The 21264-nt window shown below is 42.8% G+C and overlaps 1 protein-coding gene across 1 annotated transcript in view; it reads right to left on the bottom strand.

The window, feature by feature from the left end:
• LOC126284596 (uncharacterized) overlaps positions 1–15513 on the bottom strand; it is a 33007-nt gene extending 17494 nt beyond the window's left edge. The window contains exons 1-2 of the mRNA XM_049983640.1: positions 15206–15513; positions 11903–11990 (exon numbers count right to left, since the gene is read on the bottom strand). Coding sequence (XP_049839597.1) covers positions 11903–11990; positions 15206–15265 — 148 coding nt within the window. The 5' untranslated portion in view covers positions 15266–15513. The remainder of the gene's footprint in view (positions 1–11902; positions 11991–15205) is intronic.
• Positions 15514–21264: the final 5751 nt, after the last annotated feature.

The raw sequence follows: 21264 nt of genomic DNA, 5'->3' as shown, positions 1-21264 counted from the left end.
CTGATGACCATAGATGTTAAGTCCCATAGTGCTCAGAGCCATTTGAACCATTTTTGAACTGCTTCAATTTGTGTCCATTTATATTACAGGCTGTTACCAAAGTTGTTTCGACTACGCTCCAGAAGTTTAGCTGGGGAGTTCTTAAGTATCCTCCACAGAGTCTCGAAATTACCGCATGTGATATCCATATTTCTGCAGGACGGAAGAAAGACATTCTTGGCCATCGATGCCCTTCGTTCTAAGAGGCCCACACCCGGTTACAATCATGATTCCATAGGCAACAGCGAACATTTCCCGTGAAGGAGTTGAACGTGTTACCTCAGTGGGATAAGTGTATTAGCAGTTATGGCGACTACTTTTGAAGTAACGAACAGTTTAATTACTTTTTTCCATCTCACTTATATTCATTTGACTGCAACTTACAATAAAGGAGCACATACTGAGAAAGCCACTACATAATAAATCTTCACTATCACAAAACCCCACAACGTAATCTTAATCAATAAGCTAATGGAAGTGAATTAGCTATAGGTGGGTGCAAACGTCATCATCATTGCAGATATTATGTAAACCTCAATGAAGTTATATACGCAAGTAAAAGCACTCCGTCTTCAGGCCACAAGTGGCCCATCCGGACCATCAGACCGCCGTGTCATCCTTAGCTGAAGATACGGATTGGGGGGGCATGTGGTCAGCAACCACTCTCCCGGTCGTTACGATGGTTTTTTGTGGCCGGAGACCCTACCATTCGGTCGAGTACCTCCTCATTTGGCATCACGAGGTTGAGTGCACCCCGAAAAACGGGAACAGCACATGTCCGTTCGGATGGTCATCCATCCAAGTGCCGTCCACACCCGACAGCGCTTCGGTGATCTGACGGGAACCGGTCTATCCACAGCGGCAAGGTCGTTGCCCACAGAAATTATATAAAAGAATTAAAATAGTTTAAGCGTACTTCAGTATCAGTGCCTGCCTAAGAAATCGATAGCTGTTTCTCTCGAGAGCGCAGGGTACTTTTGCTGGTGAATAAAGTGTGGGTTTTTGCCACAAATATTGCCGAAGCTTGGACTACAAAAACGGGAACTTATGGGTTGCCAAAACAGCTAAAACCTTCGTCTTAGAAGTTGTGTCTTTCATATCAGTCTTCAAACAGAAATTGTCAAACGGAATTGTCAAAAGCGTACTTTCTGCTTTCGTTGCTTGTGTCACCGAGCTTATAATCAACCACACCACGACGGTTGTGGTCATAAGAAACGTGGCCTGGATCACAATACATTGAACATTCTAACTGGGAAGCAGCCATAAACTGTAATAAAAATTCGTGAGACAACAAGCAGCTGCGTCGCGAATGGGGTACTCGTACGCTCGTGAAAGGTTCGGGAGTGTCGTTCGGGTGAAATGATAATAATTACCAGAAATGGTAATTACAACTAAATATCTGGTCTAAATATCCCACATATTTTAAATGACTTTCACAAAGTCGAGATGCTAGGAAATGAGTAATGTGAACAGCAGAAAATATATTGTAATGCATCGAAAATTGACCATTGTGGTTGAAGTGCTAAATACAGCTTATGACCATTGTGTTAGTAAGAGGACATTGCAGCCAACATAAATGTAAGTTACTGGTAGAATGTACTTGGATCTTTGCCAAGTACTGAGATGGTAATTGTGTGCATTGTCTCCCAACTTGCAGGTAATTAAGCAAACAATTATTGGATTAAATTTTAGGTGATGGCTGCAGCAGTGAGAAAACAAGTGTTCAGGCGAAAAACAGATACAGTGATCTAGGCATACAGTCGTTGAATATTCCAATTCATAAGCTTATATTGTGTATTATTATCTGTCTGTGAGAATCTGTGAACTGCGAACGCAGGGTTACCTGCCCACTATGCTTTTAACCCCAGGCCCACTTACAGTAGTTTAATTTGGGGTTTCTTCTATAATATGGGCTGGCCTGGTGGATAAGGGGTCCTGACCACTTCACTGCACTCCCATGTCATGAGCAGCTTTTTCAACGTCCATCTCTCTGAAGATGCTGCCTGAGTTACAGGAAAACACTTGCGTTGTCAATATTCACAGTAGCATAACTCATGATTTTGGATCCGAACCAAAGGACTGTTTTAAAAATTTTGTATTCCTTGTATTCATGCTAAAAATTTTAAGCTCTCGAAATAATTTGGACTCATACATCACATTGCTTTACGAATATCCTCTTAGAGGGTATGGTAATGAAGTTTCCATTTGAAGGTGACACTAACCCACACGCTACATGTTGGTGCTTGTACATGTCTGCATCAGAGTTGCGCTGGGATGCATACACGCTGCAGTAACGCCCAAAAACTGAAACTTTTTTGTCGCCCCTTATATCTTCAATCCAGTCTTTTCTCCATTGCTTCACCCACATATGAGTTCCACATATTAAACACACCTCCTTCTTCCCCTCTCTACATTCACACTTCTTCCTCCATTTGTAGGCACAACTGACCCTCCAACCTCTATCTCCTCCTCCCCACTCATTCTATCTATCTATCTATCTATCTTCTCCACGCCCTCTGTCCATTTTCTCCACACCCTCTCTCTGACCATATCCTCATTCTGACCATAAGCTTCTGCCCTATCTCTTTAGATCTCTTCCTCCCGGTATTTCTTTTTCACCTGTCCACTGTTCCTCCATCTTCCACCTGCGTCTCCCCCTCCTCCCCTCTCTATATTCCTTTTCTGTTCCCCCTCACTTTGTCCATCTTTTTCTAGATCCATTTTAACCTGTCCCCAGCCATGCTCGTGAGCATGTGCAGCCCCTGTAATCAAGTTCAATATAGCAAACTGATACTACTCCCACAACAAGCCCATAATGCAGGACTGACTACATGTAGATGCCAGGAAACCATTTCTTGCCCCTGACATGTAGACTGCCTGCAAATATGATTGATTTGGCAGGCCGATACTACTCCTACATGATATTCCTGTCATGCAGGGCAGCCTATATGCCAAGGGGCTGGAAACGCTCACTGCCTGCAAAGTTGGTTGATTTGGCAGGCCGATGCTATTCCCAAAGAATTTGCCTGTCATTCAGGGCAGCCTATATGTGAGGGGCTGGAAAATTCATTTTCACCAGTATTTCATGCCACAGTCTGGAAAAGCTCCTTTTCTCGAGTACCATTGCCCTTGTTGTAGCTAGGAGGCTACAAAACCCACAGTGGTGATACTCATGTTGCCTGCTGTTTCTGTGCCAGATGTGGTTGAAGTCGTTCAAGGGGTTTGGGAGGAGGTTCTGGTCGTACCTACACACAGTCTTCACAGCCTCATATCTGACTGAAGTTTTTCGATATTCGTGCTCAGAGCTCAAGTTTTTGCCATGTACATTCCTCCTTAAAACAACACTCAGTTCATTCAGAGAAATTCTCGAGATAGGATCACATTTTTGAACATGTGATGAACCCATAAAGCCAAAAACCAGTGACTCACTTGGCGCCCTGTCGTTATGAAGCCCCATCTGTCACGAATATTTGAATGGTACTAGCACAAACTGTCATCGCTTCTCTTTAAAACAAGGGCAAAGTTATTAAGGCTAGAAATTACTTTGACAGAAACTGATACCCAATTGGATCTGATCGTCTCTCCACATCTGACATCGATTTTATAGAGACTTTGAAGTCCAGTCATCCTCCCCTACTCATTCTGATCCTTGTTCTTCTTCTTTTTCAATTCATAGGTAATGAATTGAAGGTTGAAACGTCTTCCGAAATAATACACGAAATTGCGTGATATACAGTGTAATTCTGTGATGATGGAGATGGGTAAATATATCAATCTGAGGTTAGAGACTCTGGTCTAGAGACGATAGAATCGAAAGTTATAAACGAAAAGCTATCTGATACCTCTGACACTGGAATATATGTAGCACTACTGATGTTTCAAGATTGTAGGGTAGTCAACGTTAAGAGGTGGACCAAACAAGAAAAAAAAATCATGTAAATAGGAGCTTCAAAATGCATAAGTGGTATGAGCACTTGTTCATCACTGCTGGTGTGAAATACATATTTTCCACTAAAGAAGTGCTTATACACTCCTGGAAATGGAAAAAAGAACACATTGACACCGGTGTGTCAGACCCACCAAACTTGCTCCGGACACTGCGAGAGGGCTGTACAAGCAATGATCACACGCACGGCACAGCGGACACACCAGCAACCGCGGTGTTGGCCGTCGAATGGGGCTAGCTGCGCAGCATTTGTGCACCGCCGCCGTCAGTGTCAGCCAGTTTGCCTTGGCATACGGAGCTCCATCGCAGTCTTTAACACTGGTAGCATGCCGCGACAGCGTGGACGTGAACCGTATGTGCAGTTGACGGACTTTGAGCGAGGGCGTATAGTGGGCATGCGGGAGACCGGGTGGACGTACCGCCGAATTGCTCAACACGTGGGGCGTGAGGTCTCCACAGTACATCGATGTTGTCGCCAGTGGTCGGCGGAAGGTGCACGTGCCCATCGACCTGGGACCGGACCGCAGCGACGCATAGATGCACGCCAAGACCGTAGGATCGTACGCAGTGCCGTAGGGGACCGCACCGCCATTTCCCAGCAAATTAGGGACACTGTTGCTCCTGGGGTATCGGCAAGGACCATTCGCAACCGTCTCCATGAAGCTGGGCTACGGTCCCGCACACCGTTATGCCGTCTTCCGCTCACGCCCCAACATCGTGCAGCCCGCCTCCAGTGGTGTCGCGACAGGCGTGAATGGAGGGACGAATGGAGACGTGTCGTCTTCAGCGATGAGAGTCGCTTCTGCCTTGGTGCCAATGATGGTGGTATGCGTGTTTGGCGCCGTGCAGGTGAGCGCCACATTCAGGACTGCATACGACCGAGGCACACAGGGCCAACACCCGGCATCATGGTGTGGGGAGCGATCTCCTACACTGGCCGTACACCTCTGGTGATCGTCGAGGGGACACTGAATAGTGCACGGTACATCCAAACCGTCATCGAACCCATCGTTCTACCATTCCTAGACCGGCAAGGGAACTTGCTGTTCCAACAGGACAATGCACGTCCGCATGTATCCCGTGCCACCCAACGTGCTCTAGAAGGTGTAAGTCAACTACCCTGGCCAGCAAGATCTCCGAATCTGTCCCCCATTGAGCATGTTTGGGACTGGATGAAGCGTCGTCTCACGCGGTCTGCACGTCCAGCACGAACGCTGGTCCAACTGAGGCGCCAGGTGGAAATGGCATGGCAAGCCGTTCCACAGGACTACATCCATCATCTCTACGATCGTCTCCATGGGAGAATAGCAGCCTGCATTGCTGCGAAAGGTGGATATACACTGTACTAGTGCCGACATTGTGCATGCTCTGTTGCCTTTGTCTATGTGCCTGTGGTTCTGTCAGTGTGATCATGTGATGTATCTGACCCCAGGAATGTGTCAATAAAGTTTCCCCTTCCTGGGACAATGAATTCACGGTGTTCTTATTTCAATTTCCAGGAGTGTAGCTCTTAAAGTATGCATTTTAGAGCCCATATTTACTGGACAATTTTTTCACTATCTCCTCCAAAAATATGGAAAGAAAAGAGCTTTCAGTCGAAGAGATGTGTTTCAAGTATTTACTTGACAGTTTTTTCTCGTTTTGGTCCGTAGTACCACCTATGAACGTTGCCTACACTACAGTCTTAACAAAACCAGCACCAATACGTGTATCCAGTGTCAGAGGTGTCAGACCGATTTGCGCCTATAACTTTCGAGTCGGTCGTTTCCGGATCTTAGTCCCTTACCTGAAATTGATTTACCTTTCTCCAGCATTGCTGAAAGTATATAACATCGTCGTAGAATCACCCTATACATTCAAAATGTAGCAAACATTACGCCTATGATGTGGAGAGTGATTAAAGAAACAGATATTTGTTCTCTTACGCATCGGCTTTCAATCCACTAAACGCTCACCATCAATGTCTACTTTACAAAGATAATATTTTGAAAACCACCTGCTCATTTTGGCAAGTTATTGTGGTGTCGTAGAATGTACAAGCATTAATTCTGAACTGATACTGAGTGACATAAACTCGTTGATCCCTCCCTCCATCTATTAATTTACGATCAACTGGAAGCATTCAATACAGACCTAATAGACTGCTTCAGATGGAAAGATCTTTGTTCATTACAGTCTAAATTTTCACATAGTAAAAGATGGCTCTGTTTTAACGTGCTATCCACTTTAGACTACAGTATAAACTTGCTTGAAATTATGTTCTCTATTCATACCAATCATTTTACTTAAATTTACCTATCAGCTCTCATCATGTTATTTAACTTTTCACTTTTGGTTGCCTTTTTAGAAACTATACCTAAAATTATTTGCACTGATATAATAAGTCTCTTTGGGAATATCTTCCTAAACTGATCCCACGAAGGCTGGTGTGAGAGAATTGCTCAAACTATTTTTAACACCTTAAAAAAAGCCTTTTGAAGCATCTCAGTCAAACCAGGAGGTATAAAATACCTCCATTCAAATATCTGATTTCACCTAAAAGACTTTGATTCAATATTGATTATATAAAACATCGATAAATTTGAATTGAAGACTATGAAAATATTTCGTCTTGAGAATATCCAGTTTCATATTTGTGCTCCCCAAAACAAAGGCAGTCGTTTGATATGCCTAATAACAATATTCTGTTCAATTTTTATTATGTCACTTTTGTAAAGATTTGTGTTTTTATCTATTTTTACCCCTGCTACCCTCATGGCAACCCGTTTCAATCCCCTCATTAAAAAATGATTTTCATGCGGACAGAAGTGGCAATCGTGTGGGATTTTAATTTTGTTATGAAGCACTGCATTTTGCTTGAAGTCGAGTTAAAAGCAACTTGCAATCATGAGGTATAGCTGCGTTGACGTCAAATTCCAACATTATAAAAGATCCTGTCGCAGCTGAAGAAGAACACTGTGACAAGAAGTGGTGGATCTGACAGTAACAGAGGAGTCTGACACACACAGTATGGTGGGACTGCTGCAAGTAATGGTACCGTGGCGACACTGACGGCAGCTAACTTGGTGTGAGGCCGGCCAGAGTGGCCGTGCGGTTATGGGCGCTACAGTCTTGAACCGAGCGACAGCCACGGTCGCAGGTTCGAATCCTGCCTAGGGCATGGATGTGTGTGAAGTCCTTAGGATAGTTAGGTTTAATTAGTTCTAGGAGACTGATGAGCTCAGAAGTTAAGTCGCATAGTGCTCAGAGCCATTGGAACCATTTGAACTTGGTGTGATTCAGGCAGCTGTTTTTGTTGGTGCAGGAAATTAAGAATAAAAGCAATAAATAAAGTGATGTTTCTCTTTCTTACTCACATCACCATACTACTCAGCCATCAAATGAAGCCGTACACATGTAATCCCGAACGAAACTATATCAACCAAGCAGAGCAACCCACGGGTCTACATCTACATCTACATCCATACTCCGGAAGCCACCTGACGGTTTGTGTCGGAGGGTACCCTGAGTACCTCTATCGCTTCTCCCTTCTATTCCAGTCTCGTATTGTTCGGATCCTGTGGATTTGTGTATGTGCTAATGAAATGCCAGAAAATAAACATAGGTAGAACTGTACCGCCAACAAACTTCGTGCATTTGAAATTCTGTGAATCTATGCTCATTTGTTATAGATGGGGTAACTGAGCCTCTGCATTAGAGACTACAACGCTTCGGATTTTCATAGATTGTAACAAGTTCTGAATCGATGCACTAACGGTTCAAAAAATTCTGTTTCTGTAAATAGTAACGTCGGTGATGAGTTCGCAGCGGCTTGAAAGCTATCACATTGGAGAATAAATATTTAGAAATAAGAAATTGGGACTTGTTTATCTTTGCATATCTTACTTCCCATATATTAACGATATTTAACACAAGTTGTGCATGATGGCCTATCTACAGAACAGGGAACGAAAGAAACACACATCACTTTAAGCTGAAGAACAGCAACAAAGAACCCTCTAACATTCATGGTGGTGTCTGTTTGTTCTATATCGTGTCTCCCTACCACTTTCGCGCAACGACGCTCTGAGCGTGTTTTTTAGGGAATTGACTAGTTTGAACCTGGGACCTGTTGCTGGTAAGGAAACGCCAGACCACACATGACATGTAGAATTCAGAAGAGTTCAGTGAGACTAACGATGATATAACCAAATACTTAATGATCTCAGCGTCAGCTCCACTGCACTCCCTGTAAAAGAATCTTAATACTAACTAAATTTAGTGGAAGGGGTTCAAGGCTTTCCTATTTTTAGTTAGCTGGTAAAATAACGTCGAAAAAGCAGTTAAGTTTACCATTGGAAATTTTATTCTACTCACAAAACATTGTTTATAAATTGCACTATTCAAAAAAGGAAGTGCTTTAATACAGGATGGTAAAAACCAACTGCGTTCAACAAAAATGTGAACGAATATTCCCTGAACGGATTTCCAAGTTCTACAATGGGTCGAAGGATGACCTATGCCATATCACATCTATAATCTAGGTTTAAATTAAGATTCAGAAAAGAGAAAACTATCAAAATGGTCGACAGTGACCCTCAATTATCTTTAAATACTTATCTAACTGGTCGTAAATTACAGTGGCTGATGTGGCTTCTCAATAACTATATAACAGAAAAATCATCGCGTTTCAGATTTTTACTTCAAGTGGCAAATGTGAACACCATGAGCTTTAATTGAAGATCGACACTAGTATCACGCAAAAAGGGGGTGTAACAGATGAGACTTCTGCAGTTCTGAGTGAAGCCATATGCACTCAAAACGCGGCATCGCATGCGTTCATTACCTTTTCGGCGTTTAGGCAGTGTCAGGGCTGCGGCGGGCAGCACAGCTCCGCTCACCTCGTTATCTTGGAAGCAACTCCTCTCCTAACTTCTCCTTACTACAATTTACCGAAGTTGGTTAAAAAAAACTATCTGGCTGTATTTTCATCTGACCAATCAGAGTCTCAATGTTAACCTTAAGCTACGCCTACAAAAATTCTATCCAATGAGAAACGTTATACTTTCTGTGGTGGGGCAATGTTTTTAAAGTTTGCAACGTAACGGACACTCGAAAAAGTCTCACGCTAAAACTTGCAGCTGGTGTGGTCCTTCTACCGTTATCGTAAGATCTATACTGTTCTTCTGGAGGGCTCTATCTTTTAACATGGGCTGGGGGGTGGTTCTAACGTAACAGAGACGCGAAAAAGTCTCACGCTAAAACTTGCAGGTGGTGTGGCCCTAGTGGTTAGCTGGCGACGTGGGTGTCCAGTCCGTTCCTTATCGAAGGGTCTTCTAGTTAACACGGTTCTGCTCTCGGCTTCTGTTCTCGTTTCTCCCCTCGGAACTGCGTCTATCTCACGGTGGGAAGGTATGACATGCATTTAGGCATTCTTGTGTTAGGCTGTGGTATTCCATTTGCTCACTCGTTACTCGTATTACTTTGATTAATTTAATGTCACGATTTATTCGGAGCTATGTGACATACTACTGGATTTGCTTATCATGTCAGGGTTTTCATGGAAGGTGTTGGATTTGCCTGACACCTTACAACCCAACCATGACATTTTCCCAGATGTAGCACAGAGATGAACCCCGAGGAGGCTGAGACCCTGGTAGCCATCCCATAACTATTTTTTTTAAACCTCGCAATCGTTATGGGTTATAAAAGTGACACGACATCATTTGTTTGCCCAATATCCGGAAAGATCTGTAGATTCCTAAGTCACCTAAGTTGCTTTCAGCTAAAATAAAAAGCATTCTTTGAAATGTTAAATACGATTTAAGTCTCATTCCATGCGAATGTGCCACGACTTAAGTGGGGCAGACAATCAGAACAGTCGGGCAGAGATGCAAAAAACATGAACGACACACGCGACTGAAACAAACAAGAAAATAAGTTGTCGTCGAGCATTGCCTCTAATATAAGCACGAAATTAAATACGACTAGCCCAGTATCGTTCTGCAAACGCCACGTTTCTGTGATAGCGTAGGTAAGGAGTCCATCGAAATAAAGCTATAAGGAAATCTAATAAACTGGCACAGGGCTCTTTCAACAGGGCTTGGGAAACGGTACTCAGTATAAGAGCCGGAAAACACTGAAAGAAGAGTACGGAATTTCAGTACGATCTCTGAAAAACGAAATAGTGTCGAAGGGTGTAGTTGACATCGGGAATGGAACTCGCCTATAGGGCATGAGACTAACAATATTTCACAACATGATTGTAGTAAAGACAGCGAGTACACGTAACAGCAAAAGGCACAAAAGCTGAGGGAAACCATTGGGCCGCTCGTTGAAATATTGCGCAAAAACGGCAGAACACCCAGCAGCACAATATTAAGCATTGTTTTGTGGATGTTGGAAGTACATATACTGATCAGCTAGAACATGACGACCATCTACGTAATAGCCAGTATGTCCACATTTGGCACGGATAACAGCGCTGACATGGAGCAGTGTGGCCTTAGTTAAGTCGCTGGAGGAATTTGGCACCACATCTGCACACACAAGTCACCTAATTCCCATAAATTCCGGGGAGTGAGGTGACGAGCTCTGACGCCACGTTAAGTCACATCCTAGACGTGTTCCATCGGGTTGAGATCTGGCGAACTGGGCTGCCAGCACATCAATTGAAACTCGCCACTGTGTTGCTTGAACCACTCCATCACACATCCTTGTGACAAAGCGCATTGTCTTGTTGAAAAATGCTGCTGCCGTTGGGAAAGAAGTTCGTCATAGAGGGATACACGTGGTATGCAACCAGTGTACGATACCCCTGGGCCGTCATGGTGCCTTGCAGGAACTCTACTGGACCAATGGATGTCCACGCGGAGCATGATGGAGCCGCCGTCCCGCAGTACAGGTGTCAAGCAACTGTTCCCTGGAAAACGACAGATCCGCATCCTCCCATTGGCATGATGAAGAAAGTATCAGGATTAGTCAGACTGTGCAACGCGCTGCTACTGCGCCAATGTCCAGTGTCGATGGTCACGTGGCCATTTCAGTCGTAGTTGCCGATTTGTCTATGGTTAACATTGGCACATGCATAGGTCGTCGGATCTGGAAGCCCATCATTAGGACTGTTCGATGAACTGTGTGTTCAGAGCCACTTGTACTCTGCCCAGTATCAAATTCTGATGTTAGTTCCGCCTGCACTGTTTTACTAGTCTGCCCAGCCTATGCCGTCCAACGGTAACATGGAATGGCCGTCCAACCCCTCGACGTCTGTACGTCATTTCACGTTGGTTTCGCCACACTCACTATAGTACTCCTCGAACACCCGACAAGTCGTGCGGTTTCCGAAATGCTGGTGCTGAGCGTCTGAGCCATCACAATCTGCCCTCGCTCGCACTGAGATAGATCTCGCACCTTCGTCATTCTACACAGGGACTGAAAGCTCATCGACACTACACGCATCGTGCTTGTGTCTGACTAGCAATCATTCTTCGTCAGGTGACGGTGTTATCGCCTGGGCGGGTTTATATTGACAGGAGGTCGGTGCTCATAACGTTCTGGCTAAGAAGTGCATATTTGTGTGACAGAGGGCTGAGCTGTGGTGCGTAAGCAAATTTATTTTCTTAATAAGTAATTTTTCTTTCTATACTTTATTTCCCGACAATTTTACCGTTTTCTTCGTTGTTAATTAAGCATCCTAATGCTGCAAGATATTTAGACATTTTAAACTTAGATGAATACATGAAGTGTTTTGTATTTGCGGTATTTTGTTAAACGTATTATCTATTCTAGTTTCTATATCAGACTAAAAAGAACAGCAAATAAATAAGTAAACTATATGAGCTAGTGCAACACTAAGAGTTTGGTTGTTTGTGAAGATACCATGAACTAGCGCTTCTGGTTTCGTGTCAATGTCATATGCAGTGTTCTCAGTTTACTTACTCCATCCTAATTTGAAAGTAGCGTTACACTCCGCCATTGTGGCCGGAATGTCAGTATTGGGCAACATCTCGTCGCCCTTGGTCGGCTGCTACAAAAATAAGAGAAAATAATGATAGTCATCACTAAAAATAAAAGTACAGGGTGACAATTATTGAACCATATGAAAAATACGGAAATTAGTTACTAATTACGGCGTGCACACACTTTATTCAACATGTAAACGTCACTGCAGATATCAAGATTTATATTGTGACATGTTAAGATATGCCTGCCACCATTCGTGATAATGTGGCGCAAACGAATAGCGAAATTCTGCGTGACTCCCAGAAGTGTTGGAACATCGATGCTGTCGATGACTTCCTGAATGGCTGTTTTTAGCTCAGTAGTCGTTTTGGTGTTATTGGTGCAGATCTTGTCTTTAATATAGCCCCAGAATAAAGGAGTCGCGTGTGTTCAGATCCGGAGAATAAGGCTGTTTACCTATTGTTTTCGCAAATACAGGCAGGTATGAATATCCAACTAGTGTATTTCGCTCTGCCTACAAAACCTGACTTCTGCCTGCTTCTACAGTTAGCACTGCTGTCACAGCAAGGTGGACGTTACGTAACTGCTCACTGCATGTGCCTTTATTAACTTTTTTGTCATAACGTAGACAATTCCTTGGTAGATTTTGTAGTTTATATGATGATTCTTTGTCTTTTTTGTGTATTAACGGTCTGAAGATGACCACTGACTGGATACTGCAATGTGAAATGCACAGATGTAATGATTGAATTATAAAGAGAAACTTCATATATGTAGAACATGTGTAATACTCAGCACTAAAGTTAAGAATGTGGAAAAAGTGTGATATATTCACAAACATTAATCTGTTTACAATATGGGTGCCGTTTCTAGTTCTACAACATTTACATCGTTCTGGAAAATCATGTGGACCACAACGACAACTCGCAGTTAACTGGAACTTACTGCTGCAGGAGACGATATGCTGCGGACCAAAATATGTAACTGAAAATATTAGTCATGTGAAGAAGGGCATGCTAGCCCGAAAGCGGTTATGGCATTGAAATTAATTCATTTTAAAAGTGCTGGAGGTAGCACGATTACAAATTAATGTCCTACAATGTGTTCTACATCTACATCTACATGCAAATCACATTAGCTTGGCAGAGGGTTCATCGAAACACCTTTACAATTCACTATTATTCCAATCTCGTATAGCTCGCAGCGCAGAAAGAATGAACACTTATATCTTTCCGTACGAGCTCTGATTTCCCTTAATTTATCGTGGTGATCGTTCCTCCCTATGTAGGTCGGTGTCAACAAAATATTTTCGCATTAGGAGGAGAAAGTTGGTAATTGGAATTTCGTGAGAAGATTTCGTTGCAACGAAAACCCCTTTCTTTTAATGATTTCCTGCTCAAATCCTGTATCATTTCTGTGACACTCTCTCCCATATTTCGCGATAATACAAAACGTGCTGCCTTTATTTGAACTTTTTCTATGTACTCCGTCAGTCCTATCTGGTAAGGATCCCACACCGCGTAGCTATATTCTAAAAGCGGACGGACAAACGTAGTGTAGGCAGTCTGCTTAGTAGGTCTGTTACATTTTCTAAGTGTCCTGCCAATGAAACGCAGTCTTTGGTTAGCCTTCACCACAACATGTTCCTTCAAATTTAAGTTGTTCCTAATTGTAACACCTAGGTATATAGTTGAATTTACGGCTTTTAGATTAGATTGATTTATCGTGTAACCGAAGTTTAACGAGTTCCCTTTAGCACTCATGTGGATGACCTCACATTTTTCGTTATTTAGGGTCAACTGCCGCTTTTCGCACCATTCAGATATGTTTTCTAAATAGTTTTGCAGTTTGTTTTGATCTTCTGGTGACTTTATTAGTCGATAGACGACAGCGTCATCCGCAAACAACCGAAGACGGCTGCTGAGATTGTCTCCAAAATCGTTTATATAGATAAGAAACAGCAAAGGGCCTATAACACTACCTTGGGGAACGCCAGATATCACTTCTGTTCCACTCGATGACTTTCCGTCAGTTACTACGAACTGTGACATCTATGACGGGAAATCACAAATCCAGTCACATAACTGAGACGATATTCCATATGCACGCAATTTCACTACGAGCCGCTTGTATGGTAAAGGGTCAAAAGCCTTCCGTAAATCTAGAACTACGGAATCGATCTCGAATCCCTTGTCAATAGCACTCAACAGTTCGTGTGAATAAAGAGCTAGTTGTGTTTCACAGGAACAATGCTTTCGAAACCCGTGTTGACTGTGTGTCAATAGACAGTTTTATTCGAGGTAATTCATACAGTTTGTAATGGTACTTGAATTACGTAACCATTACGGCACCTCGCCTCAACTTCTCGATACCAGCAATATTCTACTGTGTTTCTGTAAAATAGTTAACATATTTCTGTGACAACATTCAGATTTCATTTCATTAATGTAGAGGTACTTCGATACATCGATATGTATATATTCCAATGATATTATTCTTATGTGTATTCTTCTTTTGTAAATATAATCTTTGGCGTGCTTGTAACTCTGATTTTTGGGCGCGTAAGCGGTTATTAGAAAGTCAAGTTTTGGTCGTCATGTTAAAAAGACGCAAATGGTAGTCAGTTTATGAAATGTGAACTTTAACACTGAGGAAGATATTTTCAAGTATGTTTTACATTGTGAAGTGCTGTTTTGGAACGAGTTACGTGATATTTCAACAAAAGTAATAAAAAAGAAGTGTAACTTGAATTCGGAGTGCTGATTACTTTTTACATCACCATTGTCCTAACTTGCAAAAGGTTAATCTGCAAGAATCGTTTATGAAATACATCTGTGAAACTTTAGAATATCGCAGAATAACACCTAGGCCTCTTTGCATCCGAGCTTGGAATCATCACTACCTAGATTTTCGACGATTGAGCCATTAGTTCACAATAAGACCAGCGTGGGAAACACGAAAAGATGAGTGCCTAGTTCATCCATTATTTCAAGAAATGACTTTATTAACTGTGCTCTAATGACTCCTGCAACATAATATAACTTTGTTGTTGCCCGAAAATGCAATATTTAGCAGCGTGGGCAACACTACAATCATAATTAATTTTTGACTTTTGTTGTGGTAGGGTTGTTAGAAGTTCGAACACAATATATGTTCTAAAATCCTGCTACATTTCGACGTTAACGTGTTTAGACCTCATCCAAAAATAAGCCGCAAACACTCCTAAAATTAAAGATAATCTTAATGATGACATGGCTTATACAGTATGAGGATACTCACAAGCAAAGCCGCTGCAATTAGCAGCCACACGGCAACGCAGCAAGTGAACAGTGTATTCATTGTTGTTGTTGTCGTGCGGTCCAGCTTCGGTCAGCCGTGATAGAGAGCCGGAGCAAGCTGCGTCGGCCACCGCCTGCTGCCGCCCTTTATAGCGCACTGACAGCGTCGGCCTCCCTGCTGGCGTATTCTGCGCCCCGCCTGTACAGTTCCCAGTTGCGTAACGGGCAGCCGGCGATCCGAACGGCCGCTCCAGGTCGAAGCCAATTTTCTAGTCCGTGGCGTGCATCTGCGCTCCTGTGCGCACGAGTCACGGAAATGACGGACGCGGCACAAAGGGCGCTCGTGGAACCGCGATGCGCACCGGCCAGTTTGCATCATTACCGGCGCTACTAGCCACTAGTTACGCCAGCGCTCGGCAATTATAAGAGCATGTTCACAGTTAAATGCAGATTCCGAGGAAGCAAATTTTTTCTCGCCCGGCTGATGAGACTGCTTGACTACGAAGGCAAATTTTCTGTGGGAATGTTCCTGTGGAATCGCTAACCAGAATGTTCTGTCCCTACCACTAGTTCGCGGCCAGTCCAGTCAGAGCAGGAGCACCGCGGCAGCCAATTGCGACTACGACACTAAGTGTACGTCAGAGCAGAGTAATACGGACACACTGAAGACTACTGAAAGCAGGTGCCACACTACAAAGTAAGTTGGCCTATTTGGTTAGAAATGCACAAGTATTAGGCACCTGAGGATCGATTCAGTCGGTGCACATACGAGTACATCTTACTTAGCGTAAACCGGATATACCGGCTGATCAAAAAGTCATTATAAATTGGAAAATTTAATAAACCACGGAATAATGTAGATAGAGAGGTAAAAATTGACACACTTGCTTGGAATGACATGGGGTTTTATTAGAACCTCCCCGAATTGCTAGACACGTGGAAGATATCTTGCACGCGTCGTTTGGTGATGATCGTGTGCTCAGCCGCCACTTTCGTCATGCTTGGCCTCCCAGGTCTCCAGACCTCAGTCCGTGCGATTATTGGATTTGAGGTTAACCGAAGTCGCAAGTGTATCGTGATCGACCGACATCTCTAGGGATGCTGAAAGACAACATCCGACGCCAATGCCTCACCGTAACTTCGGACATGCTTTACAGTGCTGTTCACAACATTATTCCTCGACTACAGCTTTTGTTGAGTAATGATGGTGGACATATCGAGCATTTCCTGTAAAGAACATCATCTTTGCTTTGTCTTACTTAGTTATGCTAATTACTGCTATTCTGATCAGATGAAGCTCCATCTGTCGGACATTTCTTGAACTTCTGTATTTTTTTTGGTTCTGAAACGTCCCCTTAGAACAATTTTACAAGACTGTGCTTAAACTGACACACAATATTTTTAGCGCAACGCAATCTGACTTCCAAAAATCCCTATGAAAGAATGGCCCTGACTAACATTAACCTATACGTTTCACAAATCACTTACCTCACAAAAAACCTTTGCACGAAATTCCAATTACCAACTTTCTCCTCCTAATGCGAAAATATTTTTTTGACACCGACCTACATAGGGAGGAACGATCACCACGATAAAAATAAGGGAAATCAGAGATCGTACGGAAAGATCATTCTTTCTGCGCTGCGAGCTATACGAGATTGGAATAATAGTGAATTGTAAAGGTGTTTCGATGAACCCTCTGCCAAGCTAATGAGATTTGCATGTAGATGTAGATGTAGATGTAGAACACATTGTAGGACATTAATTTGTAATCATGCTACCTCCAGCACTTTTAAAATGAATTAATTTCAGTGCCATAACCGCTTACGGGCTAGCATGCCCTTCTTCACATATACATATCGATGTATCGAAGTACCTCTACATTAATGAAATGAAATCTGAATGTTGTCACAGAAATATGTTAACTATTTTACAGAAACACAGTAGAATATTGCTGGTATCGAGAAGTTGAGGTGAGGTGCCGTAATGGTTACGTAATTCAAGAACCATTACAAACTGTATGAATTACCTCGAATAAAACTGTCTATTGACACACAGTCGACATGGGTGTCGAAATCATCGTTCCTGTGAAACACAACTAGCTCTTTATTCACACGAAGTGTTGAGTGCTATTGACAAGGGATTTGAGATCGATTCCGTAGTTCTAGATTTACGGAAGGCTTTTGACCCTGCACCATACAAGCGGCACTTACCTCACAAAAATCTTCGTTACTCAAGCTACTGTAATACAGAGAGCGCCACTACTGCCAGCTAGATAAAAGATTCAAACTACTGAAGGCACTAACTACTCATAGGCATAGTTAGCAAATGAAAGATTTTAAAACAGAACAAACAATGTATGTACCTTAATAGTCAAAATATATTTAGCAGTTCATGACATCCAGTCTTACAAATTTCAAAACTCCGCCATCTCTCTCCCCACGTCCACCACTGCTGGCGGCTCACCTCCAACTGCGCAACGCTACGCGCTGTTAGCATCCAGCTGCCGCTGCCCAACACTACAATGGCAGACAACAATGCAAACCAGCCACAGACTGCACACGGCACAGCCAGTGATTTTCAGAGCGCTACGTGGCGTTACCAGCAAAAAAAACCTAAACAGCCTACTTACAGTTCTAATAAATCTCCATGTCATTCCAAGCATTTGTGTCAATTTGTATCTATATTATTCCGTGACTTAATCAGTTTTCAAATTTATACGGACTTTTTGATCACCCGGTATTTTGACCGATTTTCAGATTTTAATGTGTTTCTTGTGTCTGTTTTTTAAGAATGGAAACGTGCTCCTCCACTAGCGGATCGCGCGAGGGAAAAAGGACTATCTGAACGCCTCAGTACGAGCTATAATTTCCCTTATCTTTGAAGGGTGATCACTGCGCGATTTGAAAGTTGGTGGTAATAAAACATGATTTACATCCTTGGCGAAGATCGGATTTCGGAACTTAGTGAGCAGCCCGGACCGTTTAGCGCGTCATCTATCTGCAAGTGTCTCTCACTTCAAACTTTCTATGATATTTGTAATGCTATCGCAATGGCTAAATGTATCACTCACGAGTCTTTCCGCTCTTCTTTGGACCTCTTAATCTCTTGAATCAGACCTTACTGGTAAGGCCCCCATACAGAAGAAGAATAGACTTGACGAACTAACGTATTGTAAGCAATTTCTTCTGTCGAAGGACTGCATCGCTTCAGGATTCTACCAATAAACAGCAGTCTAGCTTTCGCCTTGCCCGTTACTTGTGTAATCTGATCATTACATTTGAGATCATTCCGAATAGTCACGTCCAGATGCTTTACGGACGTTACCGCTTCCAAAGACTGAGCATTTATTTTGTACATTAATGAGGATTTTCGCCTTGTTATACGCAGTAGGTTACAGTTACAAATATTCAGAGATAACTGCCAGTCATTACACCATGCATTTATTTTCTGAAAATCCTCATTGATTTGTTCACAACTTTCGTGTGAGACTACTTTCCTGTAGCATCAACAGAAAACAGTCTAATGCCGCTGCCAATACCATCATCCAGATCACTTATGTAAATCTGTGCGATCGTCCATTTTCCACCTTGGGTCATTTACAAGCGCGTATCTTAACCTTCCAGCTTCATTTCACATTGTAATACATCGATGGTACATTTGGACAGGAATACGTTTTACTTCTATGCGTATGTACCACAGCCCTTACCGAGCGAGGTGGCGCAGTGGTTAGCACACTGGACTCGCATTCGGGAGGACGACGGTTCAATCCCGTCTCCGGCCATCCTGATTTAGGTTTTCCGTGATTTCCCTAAATCGCTTCAGGCAAATGCCGGGATGGTTCCTTTGAAAGGGCACGGCCGATTTCCTTCCCAATCCTTCCCTAACCCGAGCTTGCGCTCCGTCTCTAATGACCTCGTTGTCGACGGGACGTTAAACACTAACCACCACCACCACCACAGCCCTTACTTACTTCAAACAACCTGCACTTGGTCTTGTAGAGCAATCCCATACTTGTGAAAGAACCAGAGTCCGTCAGGTATTCTGATGCAGGTACGACAAACGGAATTATTAGACAATAAAGCAGAAAGTGTGCCGACTGTGTCGCCTTATTTACCAATCGCGTGACCTAGAGAAGAAAATTCCGCTGCGGCATTGACTAGAAATCCGAAGGTACGGCGTTACGTATTCACAGTGAGATAGACATCACGTTGGAAGAAGCACGACATCAAATCCGACATGTCAGGAAATAGTTCAGCAGTATGATTCTGAAATCACTGGCACCGTTTGAGAGACGTGTTTCTTATTCATGCTTAATCTCGTATGTTCTCATAGTTATTCGCTTTGTGGTTCTGTAATGTCCAGAAGCAGAGTTTCCGCAGCCGTACTGAAATGGGATCTTTGCTTTCTGTTTCTTTGGATCAGATATCTTCACAGCTGGTAGATGATATAAACTCATTCACTGGAAGACAAAAAAAATTACCTCTTCAGTATTATTAAGAGTAAAATGAATATCCGTTGTCAATCATAATAGTTGTTAGAGGATTCCATTGCAGTCTGTAAACTAGTACTTTCACAGGTGGATTTAAATACCTTTTGCAATTGTAATGTAACTTCTTTTCGCACCAAAAATACAGACTTACTTTCTATCTGATACTATAAAAATTCGTTCAAATATAATAAGAACCAAGTTAAACTAATTTTCACCATTTGGCACGCGAGAAGGTGCGAATACGTCCCAGGCCCTAGGATACAGGTGGATTTATATATTATCATCATTGCCAGGATTTTTTTTTCCTTTATTGGATTTCGATTCCCCCCGAAAGGGGCGGCACGGCAGCAACTTAGTACACTGCTCTTCAGCCTGCAGAATTTTTAAAACATAAGAAGATGAGAAACAATGAAAGCACGAGATAAACCGGTGACGAAAATTGTAAAACGGCTGAAATTTGTGGGAAGTTAAAACATAAAAGAAATGGTGGACCATGATAATAAAATACACAGGAAGTAGAAAGGGAACATAGTAGACAGACAATTAAAGAAACACGGCGACAGTCGGGTTTCTGTTCGCAAGAGATATAAAAATCACACCCAGAGACCGTATGATGTCCATTCGCAACACTTCGGAAAAGACGCACAACACTGGCCAAGCACTGAAAACACTGCACTAAAAAGTCGGCACGAAGATGACACACCACAGACAGATTGCGGTGGGGGGGGGGGGGGGCTGGGGATTACCAGGACTGTACATAATGTATATAAGCCTAATGGCAAGGTAAAGAAACATTCCTTCACACGATCGCGCTCCAGTACAAAGAAACAATGAACGTACAAAATTGTTTTGATGTGGATTTCCTTAAAGAGGTACATAGCGGGTGGTTTTAATTAAAGTGCAGTTACCCGCGGAGATCCAGTGTGGACTGTATTATAGAACGGTAGCGAAGTTTTATAGATGTGTTATGCCTTAATGCGGAATCGATTTACGCTGAAGAAAAAAAATCCAATTTTGGTCACCATTTGCAAATCTGGCGCTGTAAACTGTATGATGGTATGACATCCACACTTTCATTAGACATACCATAACCTGAATGAAAAGTAAGGTTATCGAGAAGAAAACCGTTGCTGTTAGTAGAACAGCAATTACAATGCTACATTGAGAGAGTATCGCCGACTGAAAGGTGTGAGAAGACGCCCGATCTCATTAAATGATTTAAAGGAAGTTAAATTCGAAACAAGGATGAGCATGTTGTGACATCTGGAAGATGAAGGCGTCCTATGCTGTTGGAAGCTACTGACGAGGTTGCTGCTGCTGTGACTAACCATGCAGTACTAGCCCCGGGTAGTGCTAATGCTCGTGTAGTGTCACGATAATTTTCCCTCCGATAGCCAACTGTTTTACATCGGTAACCATACAAGATCGAGACGGTGCAGCAACTGGAATCTCATGATGCGCAACATCATTTCTGCCATGAATTTGAATGTGATGACATGCGGATGGGCAATATTCTATGGTGTGACGAGGAACATTTTACACTACAGGGTGAAATGAACACAAAGAAC

This window comes from Schistocerca gregaria, chromosome 8 (assembly GCF_023897955.1).
Source record: "Schistocerca gregaria isolate iqSchGreg1 chromosome 8, iqSchGreg1.2, whole genome shotgun sequence".
Taxonomy (NCBI): Eukaryota; Metazoa; Arthropoda; class Insecta; order Orthoptera; family Acrididae; genus Schistocerca; species Schistocerca gregaria.
The sequence above is the reverse complement of the archived record's forward strand: the minus strand, read 5'-3'. Positions and strand labels throughout refer to the sequence as shown.